The sequence below is a fragment of the Micrasema longulum genome, unplaced genomic scaffold, assembly GCF_059751315.1.
Source record: "Micrasema longulum isolate JH-2025_06_02 unplaced genomic scaffold, ASM5975131v1 h1tg000017l, whole genome shotgun sequence".
NCBI lineage: Eukaryota > Metazoa > Arthropoda > Insecta > Trichoptera > Brachycentridae > Micrasema > Micrasema longulum.
Genome location: NW_028277225.1, coordinates 803,769 through 820,565, shown reverse-complemented (window position 1 = coordinate 820,565; position 16,797 = coordinate 803,769). Strand labels below are relative to the sequence as shown.

General features: G+C 29.6%; 1 protein-coding gene across 1 annotated transcript in view; it reads left to right on the top strand.

Annotated features, from left to right (window-relative positions):
* The window catches only part of LOC148285651 (lachesin-like), a gene marked incomplete at its 5' end in the record, with an annotated part of 84,185 nt that extends 72,729 nt beyond the window's left edge, over positions 1 to 11,456 (top strand). The window contains 3 exons of the mRNA XM_088242434.1: positions 6,498 to 6,646; positions 8,446 to 8,508; positions 11,323 to 11,456. Coding sequence (XP_088098560.1) covers positions 6,498 to 6,646; positions 8,446 to 8,508; positions 11,323 to 11,456 — 346 coding nt within the window. The remainder of the gene's footprint in view (positions 1 to 6,497; positions 6,647 to 8,445; positions 8,509 to 11,322) is intronic.
* Between the last annotated feature and the right edge of the window lie 5,341 nt (positions 11,457 to 16,797).

Here is a 16,797-nt window from a genome sequence, read left to right as displayed (position 1 = left end):
TGGTCTTTCCCGCATTCACGAGAATTAAATTCTTTGTTGGAGAGCAAATTATAAAATGTACTAATTTACAATGAACTAAGGCATTGGAGTATTTTTTGAACTTTATTTAATTCAATTATAAAGAGTATTATGAATAAAGTTGTGAAAATACGAGTATGTATACGAGATAAACCAATTTTGTATTATTTGGTAAAAATTTCAAATTATTGTTGAAACGTATCTTAATATAAAAACTTTTGTATGTTATGTACTTTCAGTCTGACCTATGTGGATTCGTTTTTATCGGCGCCTAAACTTTCAACCTCGCTCATTTAATTTTTAACTATACGTCCCACAATTATGATTAATGTACATGATATAGTTCATATGATCATTTTTATTCTTTACTTAATAACCTTGAATTATAAAACAATATAAGGACATTCAATCCTTCTTATTTTCACATTCGTTTAAAAATGCCCTAACAAGGCGAAACAATTGTCACGAAATTTTAGTTTTTAAATTTGTAAAAATAAAATAAAGTGTTCAGCAGAATCAAATAACTGTTTTATTTCTAATATTATGATAATAAACCTTTACATATAATAAAAAAAAATATTTGATATACAAGAAAAACATAAATTGTAGTTTTTATAAGAAAAGTCTGAATAAATAAATAAACAATAAAAAAATATAACTTAATTTTTCCTTCCGCGTGCCTCCTCAAGTAGTAATTTTTAAAATATACATTGTCATTTTTTTATATTCTATAGAATTTCGGTAGCCTGTTGTACTCACTACAAGCAAGGTACAGCAGATCCATTAGACCAGTAGCCCCAAACCTCCGGGCCGTGGACCGGTACTGGTCCGTGGATCAAATAATACCGGGCCGTCAAAGGCCCTGCTTAAACATCAAAATAACGTAATAAAATTGAACACAATTAGTTAAAAAATAAATAATTATTGTCAGAAAACAATAAAAAAAGAGAGAGAACAAGAACTTGAGCATTCATTGTCCCAGTTGGTGTAGGATCACCTGGATTTACTTTGAAAAGAGTTCGAGTGCTAATTCTCAACCACAAAAGACCAACATAGTGGTAAGGAACAGATTTGCGATCCATTTTTTAACAAACCAGACAAATTTGGCATATTTGTGGTAAGAAAAAGATCAACTGCTGGAGATTGCAAATGACAACGGCATTAAAACTACGTTTGAGACAACAATTCTTCCAGTGTTCTGAATTAAAGTCGAAGTGGAATGCCCTTATATTGCCACCACATCACTTAAATCCTTATTGTCACTTCCGACATCCTGTCCATGTGAAGGGTTTCTGTAGTGACAGCAACCAAAACAAAACATAGGAATAAACCGGCACAAGCAACGCACTTCGGGTGTCATTGTCATCTATTACCCCCAGATGGAAATTGGTTTTATTGTTAAGAAACAAGCTCAGGGTTCTCATTGCTTTAGCGTTTTAGTGAGTTAAAATGTCAAACCACCTATTTTTTTTGTGTGACTGTTTTATTTTGAAGACATGTTTTAACAGAGTAAAATTATTTTTTTAAAATCAAAACAGTCGAAAATGTAAACAACCAACGCGCCCCCCTCAGCGGGCTACGGTAAAATTAATAAACGTTGACCGGTCCGCGGCGATACAAAGGTTAGGGACCACTGCCTTAGACCACATTTTGTCATGCGTGATCCAGGTTTGAGAATATTATGACTTAGTCGCGTAATACACTATAGTCCTTAAAATATAGCTTGATTGGAATGACAGCTGTCAAGGTAATTTCATTAGTGATGGGAAATTACTGATCACTTCGATCAAATCGATTTATCAGTTATTTTATGCAATCATAAAACTCTGATTCCAAAAATTGATATAAAAAACGAATTAACAATTCTACTTTAGTGTGTTTAACATAATTGTTCACCAAAAAATGAGACATTTATACTTTTTTTTTACTAACAACATCAAACGAATAATTTTTTTATTCGATCAATTTGTCCCATCTCAAACTTTTTTGCAAAATGATGTAACCTTGTAAGAACGTCGTTAATAATTAGGTTTATTTTAGTTTTTTTTAGTTTCAAAGCTGATTTTATAAAATTATGTTGTTTTATATTTCAAGCATTGTAATAAAAAAATAAATTAACACGCCAGATACAAATGATTTTTCGTGTGTCAATATAAATAACTCCTCTGACGTTACTACAAAGTTATGTCGTCACTTTTTCTGACAACTGTCATTCTAATTATGCTACATTTTAAGGAATATAGTGGACGTCACGATTGAAATAATGCTAATATTAGTGAAAGAGTTTTTTTAACGATTTTAAGCACCGTTTTTGCGATTTCATCATACGGTATAGCAAAAAAGGGAGAATATCAGTAAGTTTGTAAATGTCTTTGACATTCGTTTCAATAGGTATACCGCATATGTTTCTCATATCTCTATTTTCTATTTCTGAAACTCATTTTTTTGTGGCGAATTCCCAGGAGCACGACAAATTCGATTCGCAAGTTCGTCGAAATGCCATACAACTCACTATCGTCCTATTAAAATCGTATTTGCTCGTAATTCGGCTACATACGAATCAAATTTCTGTTGACTCCTGCATCACATTGAATATCAATCGGTTTACTCTTCTTTTGCCTCATTCGGATTTTATTCGCCAAAAGCTAGTTTCGAAGTGTAAAGACATTTGCATTGTGAGAAAGAACGCAGACATGCGAAAACAACTCCTGATTTTGATGAATGAAGTGGAAAAACTTGATGATGAATCGTGCCCCCGTCAAGGTTGCTCTAAGTAAAAATAACATGTTTTGAGTATGAGGTTTGATATCATCAATGGCCTCCGTAGTGCAGTGGTCAAGACGCTTGACTCACGCCCGGGAGGTTCCGGGTTCGATTCCCGGTGAGAACACAAAAATTAAAATGTATTTTTTCTCAAGCCTTGGTATTCTGTGATGTAATTCACCACTGTAATTAGGCCTCCTCGCCTGTTGTGGTGCAAAAATAAATCAAATAAAATAAATCAAATCATTCGTAATGTTGTACACTGTATCATACTGCATTTATCAATTTTCAGAAAACACCCACAGCATTAGAAAAATCATACGGTTTTGATGCTAATGGCAAGATTCATGCTTCCAGAAATGTTGTTCAATTAAATAAATTAAAGTAGATAAATACATAACCATTTTAATTTCATAAAGTCAACAATTAAAAACATCTGTAATAAAACAATATGTTTTAATACAAAATGTCATTTCATGCATTCAATGTTTGAACGAGGTATCATTCAATATTAGATCTGTTGGTTTTCTGCAAAATGCATATTTTAGGTTTTGTGAGGAGACAGACTCAAAAATATTACCATAACTCCTTTGAAATATTATGAAATTACACAGAGTTTTATTTGGACTGGCAATTTTCTGCAAAATGCACATCTTAGGTTGTATGGTCAACTGAACCATAAAATAAAAAGAACAATGTAACTAGTCAGATACACAATATTTTTTTTTTGCATTATTAAAAATGGAATGTATAAACCATTTATCATTCGTTAAAGTAAAAAACATTCTTACTATTGCGTAAATTTCATTATTTACTATTTTCACATTAGCGCTTTTATCTTAGTTTCACTTTTCTAAGGCTGGCTGTTTTCTGGTATAAATACATTAAATCGTTGTTGTTGAATGTTTGTTAAAAAAACTAAAAAAAATTAAAATTAAAAAAATAGGTGTTTTATATTGATTTATGGTCAGAAAATGCGAAACTTAAAATCTATAAAATCGTTTTTTCTCAGTTTGACGCATGTAGACTTGTGGCACTCTGGACGCAAAATGTAATGTGTCTGTGTAAAAACGGTTTAGCTTAAATAAGAAAATTCAAGACATATGAATTTACTATGTAGATCTGCAATAATTCATGGTTTAAGTAAGTTAGCGGTTTCACGCGAAAGAATGTGAATATTTTTTTGTTGTTTTTAATCTGTTTTTATTTATGTAAGAATAAATGGTGTTTTTACAATAAAACACTTCATGGTCCCTAAACTGCCATTCGAAACGTAAAACTGACCATCTTAGCTTCACGTTGCAAAATAATCAAAATACGCCGCGATTTGTATTTCAATACAGTGCTTTATTCACCATTAGTTGCAAAAATTGCATGATTATGATGAAATGCAGTTAAAGTGTCTGTATTTAAAGATTGGATTTCACCCACCAGAAAGTAATTAAGATTAACAGATATTTGTACAAACGTAAAATATTGTTAATTAAACTGGTAAAGTAGTAAAAAAAAAGTTTGAAAAATTGGAAAAAATATATAAAAATAAATGATTCAGTCAGATCAATCTCACCTTATCAACAAAGGTTTTAGTTTTTTAACTTCATTAAAATCAACAGACGGAAAAATAATTGAAGAAATATGGATTTTCGAATATAGACGAAATGGTGAATTGTTGCAGTGCCTAAAATGGCCACTTACTCAGCCAACTACATACTTGTAGATGCCTTGACCTTCATATAAATATTCTCAATCTCTGTTGAAGTAATAAAAAAAAGTCGTGTAAAATAAGAATAAATGTTTTTTAGGCGTTGAATGAATGTGTAGTGCGTATGTAAACTGAACAACCCTTTAGTATTTCTGCCCTAATATCAGCAAAACCGTCGATTTGTGAGGCTAGATGGAGTCACGCGATATCCACACACAAAAAGGATAATCACTTGTTGAAAACCCTTTAGCTGCCGAGCGTCCTGTGTCGAGTAATCCGCCAAGGGGTTGCGGTGGAAAGCCATTTTCTAAAGGGTAATCCAACTCGTTAAATGGAAAATGTGATTGCTAATTAATATCCAAGTTTTACGCCAAATCAAAAATTAAAGCCTGAATTTGAGATATCGCTTTAAAGGGAATAAAAATATTTAATCAAAATTTGAGGAAATAATTTATTGGAAAAGTTGAATATTCAAAATTTGCTCGGTTACGAAGGTTAAATTTAAACAAAATTATTAGGGTCCAATAAATAATGAATAATCAACTAATTATTTCATTAGAAATGTGTGTTTGGAACTTTAAATTGGCGAAGAGTTTTCAATCAATTCTGTCAATCAAATTTTGAATTCCCAATTGACGCAAATTTAATATTACTATTATTAATCTTCTATTCAATCAGCTTAAACTTTGCCTGACAATCAGACCATAAAAATATAGAGCCGTTCTGGAATTCGATTTAAAACTGTTTTTTTTTTTCAAAAACAGCATTTAAGCAGGTGCAAATAAATATTTTTGTACGTTCATTGTTCTTCTTTATTTGCCGCATGTACTGGATGTTGACGATCATCGTCGTGAACTCTCACGATCCTGGGCCAGTCTAATCAGCGCTGCTCCATCCGGCACACAAAACTACAGACTTAGATTATTTGAGCCATGATGCTTCGAACCATACTTTGCCTGCATTTTATCTTTCCTTCAACAATAAGTTGGGAAAGGCATGCTTCTCATTGCGAAATTTGTTGCCAAAGAATGAAGTTTATCTTCTTTTGACAGTGGTCAGTAACTTCATATTTTTATTCACGGCTCTTTAAACCGCTTTTCTGGAGATACGGTCAGTGAATGAGATTCGCTGTATTTTTTCGTACAACCATGATTTGAAGATCTCTATTTTGTCAAATTGAGTCAAACCCTCCTCTCCATACATATACGTATGTAATAATGTTATCGCAATTTCCAATTTATGGGTGCTTTTTAAGGTTCATAAATTTAAAATAAATTTTAATAAGCGTTCATCTATGTTTTTTTAGGATACTGTAGTAGTCAAAATGCAGATGGGATCATATGTGTTTTAAAAAGTATTCAGGAAAGCCGAATTTTCACATTGATTTAATCTAAATTTTAAAATTATGTAATGTTTTATCCAGTTTATAATAAAAACATACCTTTTTTATATTTTCGTTTTTGTTTTATATTCGTTTTAACAGGAATGTTTACTAAAACTGTTGAAAACTTAAAAACTGAAAAAAATACTAATGGTTCTTTCTGTCATCTGACTACCGACTGTTTTAATTGAGTGTTCACTTGATGATGCAATAACTTATATTTACATACAAGTTATTAATTTTTAAAAAACTTGGTACACTTCCACTTATTTATTTTGACCAATTAGTGCTTTCACCCTCTAATGGGCATCTTCAGACTGGTGAATATTATACAGTGTAAGGGTAATTTATATAACACTAAATTTAATCTTAAGTGTAGGTACATTTAAAAATAAGTTGAAAAAAATATTATATGAAATATTTCAATGGAACAGAGTGAGACAAATTATTGAAACATGTGTTTGAGTATTCACTTGATAGAAACATGTTTTAAAGGTTAAAATGAGAATAATAATAATATTGTTTAGTATATTTATGTTAAAATAACATTTGAATATTTTTCAAAAACTGTATTAAAAATTCAAAGGGTGATATAAATACATTTTTTTATAAAATAGTTTTATTTTGTTGCAGGCCGAAATATTCCATCAAGGAAGAACGATCATCATACAAGGTGTTCATGTGGCTCGTCATCAAAAAGTTCTCCAGATCTGATATTGGCACATACAACTGCGTGTCTACTAACTCCCTTGGGAAATCCGAGGGGACTCTTCGCCTTTACGGTGAGATACTTTTTACTCATTTGCTTTTATGTGTCTTAAATTTTATTTTTATTGCAAGTGTACATATCATATTTATTTTTTTATATATTTTATTTTACACAAATACTTATGTAAATTAAGGTATTTATAGTTTATAAATTGATTTTTTTATAGTTCGATGCACCCACACAATTATTAAATAAAATTAGTTGAAAAAATAACTAGTTTATTATTTTATTATTAGATTAATTTAAACAAAATAATGCAACTGAATATTGAGAATGTCGTTTATTATTTATTTATTATTATCTCCGGATCAAAAACAGTAAAACCTACATACTTAATTTTTATGTTACTCATATACGTAAAAAAATTGCACCCCCAGAAGAACACTGTCGTAACGCTAAATTTGGCTGTTTTTAGTTATGAATGACCATACATGTATTTTTAAGATTTTAAACTAGATATACCGTAAACTTCAGTACTGTATGAAATTAATTGAAAAAAAAATTGAGAAGAACTCTACAATTATTATGATGCTATAGTATTATCATATTTCAACAGTCAAATGAGCAAGTACCACAAAAAGAACCAGGCATTATTTTATTTATATACTTTAAATTACGAGTATTAATATTTTTTTCAGAGTTTTTTTAAAATGGCCGATTTAGACTAACCATCGTGTATTTATGGACGGACGTACAAGAAACTAAATGCACATTTTTTTTATTTTTTTTTATTTTCTTTTATTTGACCGAAACATGCCGTACAATAATATAGTATACTACTATTAAAAATTATACTTAATTCTTATGGACCAGCTGGGTTTCCAATATTATATTGCACGATATGTTTATCGATTGAATTATTAAATTTTCAAGTACAATAATATTATAAGGGAAAAAAACACAACTGAAAAGATTAAATTAAAATTGAAATCATTAAAAATATGCTTAAAGTGATCACAGGAAAAATCAAAATTTAATGTCACCAAAACAACCGGTAAAAAAATTATGTTAAAAGTATCAGTCGGCTTTTAAAAAATGTGAAATTTCTATTAAAAACTGAAAAATATACTAAAAGTAATTAAAAGGAAGAATTTCAATAAATTAGAATAAAAAACACGCTCAAATGCAAACAAACATTTATTTTGTTTTATTTTTATATATGTATATTTTGAGGAGATTAAAAAAAGACAAATAAGAAGCAACAACATACGAAATTAATGACAATCAATAAATTAATTTAAATAATGACACATTACATTATGAAAAGTAATTGGTTTTGATTTTTTATCGAGGATATGGTATTGAAACATTGTTCATTCGTATTTAAATTAAAAAGTTAATATATTTGTACCAGTTTATTATTTGTATTTGTGAAAGTATTTAGATTGTTTTTCTTTCTATTATATATTGGTTTGTATAATATGTATGCAACATATTACTTTGTAATATTATCAAAAAAACATTTTTATCATTCGACTTGTGAGACACAAAGGCGTATCTTTTTATTAAGTCAAGCACTTACCATACAAATAAAGACTTTTGTGATAAAACTTTTAATCGCAAAAAAACAGTATTTTATTACCTATGTAAATACAGAATCGATGTTTTAGAATGCATTTTATTATACGCACTTAATATTTTGTTTAACGTTCACCTTGGCACGTGGTTTATCCACATTTAATTTTATATTTCACAAAAATGTGTCAATGTTTTAACGTAAATGTTGCTAACCTTAGTGAGAATACAATTTAACTGAACGCATTTATGAAAATTACTTAAAGCCATCATAATTTCTGTATTTTTTTATTGCAGAAATAAAAATATACCCGAATCTTCCTCACGGGTCGAACGATAATCATGTCAACATTTTTGGAGGTGAGTTTAACACTCATTTAATAATATTTATTTATTATTTATAAAACATTTATTCATTTTATATTTTATGCATAATATAATTTTTTCAGAAATCATTTAGATGCATATATCGGTTACATTTATTTTTGTTTAAAATGATCAAAGATTTTCAAACATCCAAAGGAAATAACTTTATTTGGTCAATGATTTACTTTGCCCAAGATCAGAGCAAGAAATTCGATTTAAAAAATCATTATTAATACCTTAGTTTGAGAAAAAACCCCTGTTTCGTTTATTAATGTTAATACACTAAATATTTAATCCAAGTCTTAGCCATTACACCGCACGGCACAAAAGCGACCTTATCAATCAACTGAAAAAAAATACTACATGAAAATATTTGTACTTTTTAAAGTAAAAAAAATAAAAAATCGTCTCAAACGTTTGAGTTTTTTAATGAAAATTCTTGATAGAAGTTAATTTTTTTTAACAGAATTTATTGCCAATACAACATTTTCGATACTGGTATTTTTATTTTAAATTGAAATACACATATTATTTTTTTTATAAAATCTAATTTCTTTGATGTAATTCTTACTAATTTTGTAATGAAGATGTCGTCTCTACGATGTCACAAAGGTGACTAAAGTGGTAACTGGCTATTCCAAATTTGTAAATTTACATATTTTCACACATTAGTCTTATTGAGATGAAATTACATTTTTACCAAAAAAATACCCATAAAAACAATCCGAAATATTTTGTTCTCGATTAATATTGATTATTTTTTTTTTTTTAAGAAATTTTTTAAACAATTACATTATTTTAGTAGTTATTTGTTATATTCATTTAAAAATTGCAAACTTATTTATTTTTTGGTGTTTTTTGTATGTGATTTTGAAATCACTCAGGAAGACCGTCTGTTTTTTTTTAATCGATCTTGCACTCTCAGTTTATTTTCATAAACTGTTTTAAAGTTTAAAATTTTCCTGTTACAGGCAATGTTAGAACAGAATATATACTCAACATTCATAATTGATTACTTATATTTTATTTTGTCTAACGGGTCTATTTTTTGTACCAGGAAAGACAGTTCCTATGTAACATTACATATACATAAGTACCCATAGGTGTTTTTACTTTTATCTCAACTCGTAAAGTCTAAAATTAAACTCTTTGTCATAAAACTCCCAAACCTTTTTGTTAATGTAAGTCGACCTCTCTTTTATTATTTTAATATTCTTTATTTTACCGTATTCACGCTGTTTCGTCTTTTTTCCAAATGTTTTTTTTATCCCTGTTACGAAAGGGGCGGTAATTTTATTGTTATTTTTATAAACCCTTATTTTTTGCAACTACCTATCTACCTAATTATTTTTCAGTTCTTACTTACCTTGTATCTTGACTTTTAACTGTTTTTTTATTTATTTAGAATATTATTTTTTTTATTTTTTTTTTTTTTATCAACATTAATATATATCAACAGTAATACATGTAAAAAAAATATTCAGAGAATAAAACCAATGACAGATATCCACAGAAATACATGAAATACTCGTACAATACATGTTAGTGTGAGTGTAAGTGTAAGTGTGTGAGAGGGTGGGTGAGTGGGTGTTATAATTGAATGACAATAAATAATTATATTTCCGTAATTTATCAATACTCAATGTGGCTCTAACCCAAAAAAATTTAAGCAATAAAACACAAACAATATCAACAGAAAAAACAAAATTCTGTTCAAATTTTTAGTACTCCAACCGGTCGGCGTATTAAATTTACATTAGTAAAAAACCTTTACAATTCAACTACAAACTAAAAAATACTTTCCTTTCAATGGTTCCATAAATAAAGAATCTTGGCATTACTTTAAATAGTAAACTCTCCTATCGTAAACATATTGATAATATTGTAAACAAATTTCTCAAACTTCTCGGTTTTATCAATAGAGTGACGGTGGACTTCAAAAATATTAATACCATCAAAACTCTTTATTGCTCACTAGTTCGACCCCATCTAGAATACGCTTCTCCTATTTGGTCTCTATTCTACAGGACTCATATTGACCATATCGAGTCTGTCCAACACCGTTTTCATAGAAAAGTGGCATGGTAGCTCGGATTAGAAAGGGGTAATTATTCCTATTTTAAAATAGAGCAATCTCTTAATCTGTCTTCATTTGAGAGACGTAGAACTGAGATGGACCTTATATGCATTTTCAAAATACTTATTGCTTGTAATGATGTCCCATCTTTATTGCAATCAATTTCTTTTCATGTTCCCAACCGTGTCACCAGAAGTCAAAATCTGCTATTTATAAAATCTTCTAAAAGCAACTTTGGTTTTTATGCCCCAATGTCCAGAATGTGTAGATTAGTCAATTCATCACACGACTTGGAATTTTTTGGGATAGATCTTCCGGCTTTTCATAGATCTCTTCGCGACTAAACAGTGTGGGATGAAGTTGGATTGGCATGGTTTAGCTCAAAGTTTTAGGTCTTTTGTTTTTTTAAATATATTGTATACAATTATTGTTTTGCCCTTGTTTGTCTTTGCTAAAAAGTTTTATGTTATTTTTGTTCAGTTTCTTGCATTTATGTTTCTTCATGTAACTGTTGGCTTAGGCCGTTTAAATCAAAAATTTAGTGCTTTAAATATTTGTTTTATTTCATAATGAATAATTTATTATTTTCCTAATAACTTTATAAAACATTTTCATTTTGCTTGCCTTTTTTTCTATGTATATATCAAAAATAAAATAATATGAAAGGTTAAAGCGTAAGTTTTCTTAAAGAAAATTATTTTATTAATTTTTTTCTGTAATGTTTTTGACAGGTCTTGCGGAAGCTGCCAGAGGACACAATTCTCGCTCAAAGGACCTTTCCGAAAGTAATTCATCATCCAGAAGGACCTCGCTTCGCATCTTAACGTCGACCATTTCCACATTTCTAATTGTCATCTTCAGATGACCATTTTAAACTATGTTCTAGATTTATCAAATATTAGAAATTGACATCCATCGTAATTCAACGTTATTTATTTTAATAATATTGACTACTCGTGTATAAGCGATAAGGACCTTAGTGCTGTGGTTTATTTTATAATTAAAATATATAAATGAAGCTAAACTTATACTAATATTTACCTAAATCGAGGTCATAAAACGAAATATATAGTTGTACTTATTAAAGTTAGTAAAATAAGCGTGTTGTAGAACATTAACTAACGATTTGATTATTATAACGACTTCATTACATGTTTATAAATATTTTAGAAACCTGTTAGGTTTATGGCAGAATTTTATTTTAAAACATACAGTCCATTGAAATTTTAATATACTTTGCTAATTAGTGCGTTACTAAACATTCTTAAATAAAATATTCTTGAATGCCTACAAACACAAACAAAATTCGTAAGTTTACTTGGTTCACCGACAGGTACTAACACATCAACATATTATGCTCATTAAACACGTGAATCGGGTTGTGATCCTGTGGCTAATGTTACGACCCCAACTGGATTCCCGTTTTCTCATATTGAGTAATTTATAACTCGTTGAAAATGGCTCCAAAATTGAACGTATCTATGCAGAAAGCAGCCAGACAGCAATTTTGAAAAAAATAGATATAAGTGCTATCGGGTGCCGTTCTGCTAAAAACGGCCACGCCACTTTCATACAAAAAAGCTGTAATAATAGCCTTTTGAAAATAATGGTGATCACAAAAACGGCATTTCTCAATTTGCACAAAAAAACTCACAGCACTAGGAAAATCTTACGATATACATGCCGATGGGAAGATTAATAAAATCTTGTGCTTTTAAATTAATCTAAAGTGGAGTATTTTATTTTAAAAATTAATTTACTTAATAACACCTTTAACAAAATAATATGTTATAATATGGAATTTCACCTGATATATTCAAAGTTTGAATAAAGTACTAAAGAATATTGGATCTGACTGTTTTCTGCAGTATTCATATTTTTGGTTATGTGGCCAGCCAGACTTACAAAAAATATTATATAAATACTATAAAGAAAGTAACATTACTTTTAGAGTTATTATTATTTATGAATTCAGTGATTCTTTATAATTAAGTACCCAAATATAAACGAAAAATAATATATTTAATACATTAATGACACAACATACATCAGAGTTTTACTAGGGCTGGCTGTATTCTGAAAAATGCACATCTTTGGTTCTGTGATCAACTAGACTTCAAAAATCATTTAAACTGGTCAAATACATGCTCAAATATTTTTTTGCATAGTAAAAAAAATAATTTAGGCTTTTTTTATCATCTGTCAAAGTAAAAAACATTCCAACTGTTGTGTAGATTTGATTATTCAGTCTTTTTACAAAAGTGCTATTATCTCATGTTCACTATTCTTTGGCTGACTGCTTTCTGCATAACTACATACGATTTCCGTCAAATTTTAAACCTCTATTGAAACATAAATGCAAGTAATAATACATGATTTTTGAAAAACTATTTAAATTCTTAAACAACATTTTAAGGTGCTCGTATTTGTTGACAAAAAAACAAAAGCACTTTGATATATAAGATAATGACAAAATTTTTATTAGGTTAGATCAGGTCACCAAACACAAGTTTTTATTTATTCACGTTATGACATAAACGTAAACAAGTCACTACGATTGTCGGTAAGTTGGAACGAAAAAATCACAAAGCTAAATTAGCCATTTTAATATTTTTTGAAATAAAGTAAACATGCCATTTGTCTCGGAATAAAATCGACTAAACCGGCTTTCAGTCACTATATGTTTGTCTACGTCGCGTCCTTCACACAGCAATGTAAACACAACACTTATTGCGTCGCTTCCGTACTGACACGGAATCTTTATTCTCTGAGTAATAAAGAGACCGATGTAACGGTTTTGTCCTATTTCCACCCAAACGTTGCGTTTTTTTTTATGCAGAAAGATGAATAGTGTTTATTAAAGGCGTTTTATGATTTTAACTCATTTTTTAGTTTAATCGTTTTCGTCTTAAAATTGCGATATTAAACTATGTATCTGTTGTCCGACTCAAAATATCAGTGTGTTAGCCTACTATGCAAAAGGTTTCGGGTTTGGTAACTGACATGGTCAACATAAATATATAATTTCAAAATGGTGTATTTACACGGGAATTGAGTAACAAAAATAATCAGTATACGCCATGCGTCATTACGTGCAGAAAGGAAATAAAAAAAATAGTATATTTTACAAATTTGAAAACGTGTATTAAACGTCATTTTAACTAAAATTTTTTTAGTTTGTTTTCTTCACGACAGCAGACTGAATGCCAAATAAGGAAGTATAGAGGTTTTTTATCTATTTTTTATTTGTTAATAGACTATTAAAATAAGCCAAACATTTCGGATAGCATTTTTATGTATCGTATTACCGAAAATCTATCACAACACTCTGTCATTGGTTGACTTTTGGGAATTAGTTACGTTGTTCAAAGTTCTTCATTTTCATTATTTTTTTCGTGCATATTTGAAAAACTTTACAGTGCAATAGGAAAATATCACATATTACAAATACCGACAAAACATGTAAAATGTATTATATAATATAAATATCATATACTCGGCCTCGTGGTGTAATGGTCAACGCGATTGCTCACGATGCAAGAGGTCTCGGGCTCGATTCCTGGCATGGTTGATTTGAAATATTTATTTAAAGGGTTTTTTTCTAACTAGAATATTTCTTTGTCCCTGGACTGGTAACTGAAGCGTGAGACTGATCATATTACCTTCACGTAACAAAAAGTATGATCAAAATACGCTGCAACTTGTGTACCAATGCAGCGCCCGATGCATCAATAGGTGCAGAAAGGGAATTATGAGGATGAGGATATAATATTACATAGATGAAAAATATTTTATTTTCAAAGTCAATATAGATTCTGTAGAGAAATGTTTTCATACATAATTATAAAAATGAAACAGTAAAAACGAGTGTCGTTACAAGTACGCGACATTTTTGGCCTTTGCAATTATGACAGAATTGGATAGTTTTTTTTATTTAAATTTAAAAGGTCTTAAGCTATGTTAAAAATTTACCAAATCGTGACGTTTTAGGGGCGTGGCAAATGCAATCAACATTTTCGCGGGAATTTAAAATTACGATTTTAAAAAAAATTCTACTAAGTGTGAAAAAATTTTTTAACACTGCAGTATTTCATAGACCCTTATTAATTTAAAACTGTAACAAAATAGTGATATTTTCCTATGACATGCAATATTTTTTTACCGTGTGTAAGAAAACATTCTTTATACTCAACATCCCATATCACTGAAATTCCTCATAAAAGCGTTGCAAACAGCACAAAATACGCAGGTGTAAGAAAAACTACATTTATTTGTTTAGATTTTGCTAGAAATCAACCCAGAATTCAGGATCAGTTTTTTAAGGAATAACCCGCTAGGCCTCTATTTTAGAGACTTGTCTGCAGATGGGAAAGAGGGGATATGAAAGAAGGTTATGAAAATACACCTCAATACCCAGACTGATAGAGCAAATATTATTTCTTGGATTCTTTTCTTGCAACTGGCGAAAATCGAACCCGCGACGCTAGTTTCTGGCCGTCTAACCGACTGCGCCACGGCGCCTGTCAAACTTGAACACCATAACTTCATGGTCGCCATTTCTTCACATGTCTTTCAAACTTGTAATTTATTTCTGAGATTTATTGGTGTAGAATTAATTTTCGTATCGTTATCTGTTATTTTCACCTATTCGCTTAAAATAATTTGTTCACATGTCTCAAATTTATAGTACGACAATTTATTTATTTTGTTTATGAATTCCGAATAACTGGAAGAAACCGTTTGAAATAACATAATAATGTAATGAATCTTTAATGAATACCCAAAACAGATCGTCGTGTCTCTGTTTATGGCATTCTGCTGGTTCGTTTATTACCAAGCATGTTATAAACCATAACGATATGAAGTACTGTCCATATATTAAGGGTACTTTACTATCTCCCCACACCACGCAATAATAATCCCATACATCAAAATTTATACACATACAAAAGTTTGTTCTATATTAATTTGTACTCAGACTAACATAACGTTCACGACAATTACTTTCCAGAAAAACAGTAGAAAAATAATAAAACATCTTTAATGTGACATTCACCGTAATTGGTCTTCCTGGTCAATTGTAGTGCAAAAAAAACAGCTGATGGAAGATGACCGGTTGTTAGCCTTGTAAATGCACAATAATTCCATATTCTCTTCACAAATTCCACGGAAAAAAAATCCAGCGATGTTTACAAACATTTGAGAAAAACATTTTTAAAAACACACGTTTTAATTAATATACATATTTAAATTTGAATACCATATAACAACTGAGATGGATAACATTTAAGAGTAGAAAATATCGTAGTCTTGGCATTTACAGGTTTAATTTCCGAAAAGTAAAAAACACATTTTTTTTAAAAACTTTATTTTATGGTTAACCTGGACTGGCTTTATCTAAAATGTATATAATTTTAAATAAAAATGTTTTTTTACGCGCGGTAAAAGTTAAACCATTTGATTTTACGGCATTATTTTTACAAAATGTATAATAAAAATAATAAATATGATTTAAATAAAAAAAACTGCTTTGAAGGATGTCACTGGTTCTTCCGAATCAACCAACAGTAAAATATTGTGATGTGTTTTTAATTTTCGGGAAGTCAATTCACCAATTAGCAGAATTTAACAAAGAGAACTTGTGACGGCACGTGCAGTGTAATTTCAAAAAAACAAAACGTAAAAAAAATTGAGGCGCTGAAAATACGATACATTAAAATGTATTTGACTGTCACAGATAAAAAATAAAAATAAACAACTGAACATCTTTATTAGATAAAGACGGTTATAACAAAAGTCTTAGGGCTATAGTAAGCAAAATACCGTTTATTTATTTATTTCAAAAACACAAACATGTACATAAATTTACAAAATTGTTTATTATCATGTTATGGCGAGAATGGGTCAAACTGACGAAGTGAAAAGCAAATTTTTGTATTGATCTATCGGATCATATATGGGCAATGCCCATATATAATGCCCACAATTTCAATCGGTGGTTGGTAAAAACAATGTTTTTAATGCGGCACATATTTAACTAAATAAATGTGGAATTTATGTGGCGGGCGACCGAAGGATACTAAGGAAGGAAGTGAACAGTGGTTGTGGATAAAATAATGTATAAGTTGTGACAATACTTGACCCATGCATACCCACATAATTTGCAACCAATATGTATTTTATAAAAATAGTAAGTGTAATATGCG